Source organism: Echinops telfairi, unplaced genomic scaffold (assembly GCF_000313985.2).
Source record: "Echinops telfairi isolate 266 unplaced genomic scaffold, ASM31398v2 ScPeMD7_23;HRSCAF=83, whole genome shotgun sequence".
NCBI lineage: Eukaryota > Metazoa > Chordata > Mammalia > Afrosoricida > Tenrecidae > Echinops > Echinops telfairi.
The window spans coordinates 76153105-76156533 of NW_022103920.1; the positions used below are offsets into that span (position 1 = coordinate 76153105).

General features: G+C 42.5%; 1 protein-coding gene across 1 annotated transcript in view; it reads right to left on the minus strand.

Moving 5' to 3' along the window:
• Window positions 1–1988: 1988 nt before the first annotated feature.
• Window positions 1989–3429, minus strand: part of TWIST1 (twist family bHLH transcription factor 1) — a 5042-nt gene continuing 3601 nt past the window's right edge. Inside the window, exons 2-3 of the mRNA XM_013004647.2 lie at window positions 3087–3424; window positions 1989–2555 (exon numbers count right to left, since the gene is read on the minus strand). Coding sequence (XP_012860101.1) covers window positions 3128–3424 — 297 coding nt within the window. The 3' untranslated portion in view covers window positions 1989–2555; window positions 3087–3127. The remainder of the gene's footprint in view (window positions 2556–3086; window positions 3425–3429) is intronic.

Sequence of the window (3429 nt, forward strand, 5' to 3'; positions counted from 1 at the left end):
ATTCTCATCATTCAAAAGAGAACTATTCACCACCTTTCTTTCCATCAACTGAACATTTTAGAGAAAATACTACCTTCACTTGAGTACTACTCAACACAAATAGGTCATCTGCATTTCTCCATGTTTCCTTTTATTTTTTTTTTAAAAGGAGAATATACACCTCTCCAGCCTCCCCGCCACCCCCACCCCCACAACTTTTCTTTCAAAACCTGTAATATGTACATCACCAGGATTGATAGCAATTACCTTTTCAGCAATGAGGGTCAGCTCCACCTTGCTGTTCATCAAGAAATCTGAAATATCAAATAGTCAGACCAAACTGTGGTGAAAAAAGTGATTCTTCCATTAGCAATCTAGAAAATAAAAGCGTTTGGAAGACACACACACAGGGGAGAGAATTGCCATTTCTAGGCTCTCCCTTCCTTCTGGTGTACCCCTCTTCCACTGGATCATGCACGCACACTCTATATATTACACTCCATCTGCCCACGCACAGCGTGTGTGCGCACGCGCGCACACGACACAGATACTCTACACATGACTGCTTTCCCTACTCATTATTTGGTAAAGGACTATCAAAATTCAAAACACCAATCCCCCAAGCTCTCACTAATCTTTTAATATAAGTAAGTACTGCAGGCTCCTTTCGTAAAATATGGTCTAAAATATGCACAATATAAATCTACAATATTGTCATGTCAGCATTCTGCCTTGCTGTGAGGAGGGAAGTAAAAACCTCTAGGCAATAAAATCATCTCTGAGTTGGGCAAACACATTCTGTTTGGATACATGTACTTATTTGTCATAATCATTGTTTCAACTGGGCAACAAAATAATTTTCCAGTTGGAAAGCTTCTCTGATTGCATTTGAATTTAGAACACTAAATGAAAATGCTAACAGCTAATTGATGCATCACAATTTCTAATTATATCAATTACAAACGGCAATGTTTTTCTGGCCCAGAAATAAATAAAATTTTCTGACCCAGAATAAAATAAAAATTAAGCAACAATTGTTGCTGTTATTGTTTTTACTTGCCTTCATCAGATTCTAAGTACATATAGCTAACCAGAGGATAATTCTGTGTAACGTGGAATAAAAATATTTACCAGTGAACTGACTACAAACGGAAACTTTGTAGCACTTAAATTTTCAACTGTCCCAACACTGACCAGGAATACTGAAAGTTCGGTTTCTTTGTTTACTGTGGTTTACTCTAGTGCCATAAGATCTTTATATATGAAGAACACATTTCTCAAAGAGATAGCATCAATAAGGAAAATGTCTTTAGTGTTCATTTCTGTTCAACATACCTGATGCTAAATGTCATTTTCATTCACACACACAAAAATGGTTTAATTACTTTAGAAATTGAATTTTCCCCAGCTATGTTGAGGGCATTGTTTCCCTGGCATTTGGAGTCATTGGTATGTGTGTATAGAGGAGGGGGTAAAAGTTTTCCTTGAGTTACTCTCTCAATTGAATGAATTTATATAAAAGTCCTTACACCCAGAGTGAGGAGAGGGGGATGACATACAGAAACAAGAGAAAATCATACTGGGTTCATACTCATTATTTTACAAGTACCACCCCAAAATGTAAGTAGAGGTAAATCACAAATGTGTTACATTTTTATTGTTTGAGGACCTGATAACAGGTGAAGAAGCGATGCTACCAGTCCCCCTGACTGAATACCAAGCTGGAATAATAATAAAGCTGTCTTTTAAAATAACATGCCTGTGTCTGTCAGTAGCTAGTTTATTTGAGTTTTCCACTGCTTTGTTTAGATTAGTGTCCCCTCCCTCTTTGGAGCCTCTAGAATTAAACAAGAGGTATTCACCTCCAGTTTAACCCTAGATTTTTAAAATATAGACCAAACTCTAAGGCTCTTAAACTTTTCAATCATATTTATTTATTGCAGAAAAATAATATACAAAGATATTTACAAAACAATCTTAAAAATATGAATGCATTTAGACACCGGATCTATTTGCATTTTACCATGGGTCATCAATAAATAAATAGAATGTTGATTTTTTTTTATTTTAAGGGTTTTTTTTTTCCCTCAGAGGAAGCATGAAAAAGGAATTGACTGACCATGATTTTCCAGGCCAGTTTGATCCCGGAATTTTATTTCTAGAGATGTCCTTAAATGTTCCTCTGATTGGTACCATTTTAAAATGGAGACAGTCCATAATGATGCCTTTCCTTTCAGTGGCTGCTTGGCACAACCTCTTGCGAATGCATGCATGCATGAAAAAATAAAAATAAAACATTCTTCGTCAAATAACACAACAGAACAAAACAAAAACACTTCAGACTTCTATCAGAATGTGGAGGTGTGAGGATGGTGCCGCTGCCCGTCTGGGAATCACTGTCCGCGGGCCTGTCTCACTTTCTCTTTTAAAAGTGCGCCCCACGCCCTGTTTCTTTGAATTTAGGTTCTGCTCTTCTAATTTCCAAGAAAAATCTTTGGCATGTATATATATGTTTAGTTATCCAGCTCCAGAGTCTCTAGACTGTCCATTTTCTCCTTCTCTGGAAACAATGACATCTGCAAAAACCCAGAAAAGGGGGAGGGGGAGGGAGGGAAAGTTGGTTATTGTTTAGATCTCTGGCTCTTGTCTAAGACTACTTTAGCACTGTTCTTATCACCACCACCAAGAAACACACAACCTGGAAAGATTTCAGCCCAAGGCAAGAGGAAGTGGGTGGGCGGAAAGATGAGGAGGTGGAAATTTTAAAGTCCATAGAAACGGAGGCCCTGGCTACAGGGTCCTCCACCTTGATCCTTGAACTTCTGACTTTCCGCCTGTCTTTCACGCACACTCCTGGAGCAGCACGCCCCTTACCAGGGCGCATCCCCTAGGGAACTTCTCTCCTTAGAGGGTACGCAGTTGCCCTCTCCGTTCTCTGGGGGAGCCAGGGATAAGGGAGGCGGTAGCGGTACCAGGTTAGGCGGGGATTTCTGAGCGGGCAGTGGCAGAGGGAGGTAAGAGAAGCGGACCCGGGGACTCTGGCCTGGACATGCATCTGTCTGCCGGCCTCCGGTGCGGCCCTGGGGCACAGTGGCGCTGGTCCTTACCTAGGTCTCCGGTCCTGCTCAGGGGGTGGGGGCTCCACCTGCTAGTGGGACGCGGACATGGACCAGGCCCCCTCCATCCTCCAGACCGAGAAGGCGTAGCTGAGCCGCTCATGGGCCACATAGCTGCAACTTGCCATCTTGGAGTCCAGCTCGTCGCTCTGGAGAACCTGGTAGAGGAAGTCGATGTACCTGGCTGCCAACTTGAGGGTCTGGATCTTGCTCAGCTTGTCCGAGGGCAGCGTGGGGATGATCTTCCGCAGGGCGGCGAATGCCTCGTTGAGCGACTGCGTGCGCTGGCGCTCCCGCACGTTGGCCATGACCCGCTGCGTCTGCAATTCCTCGT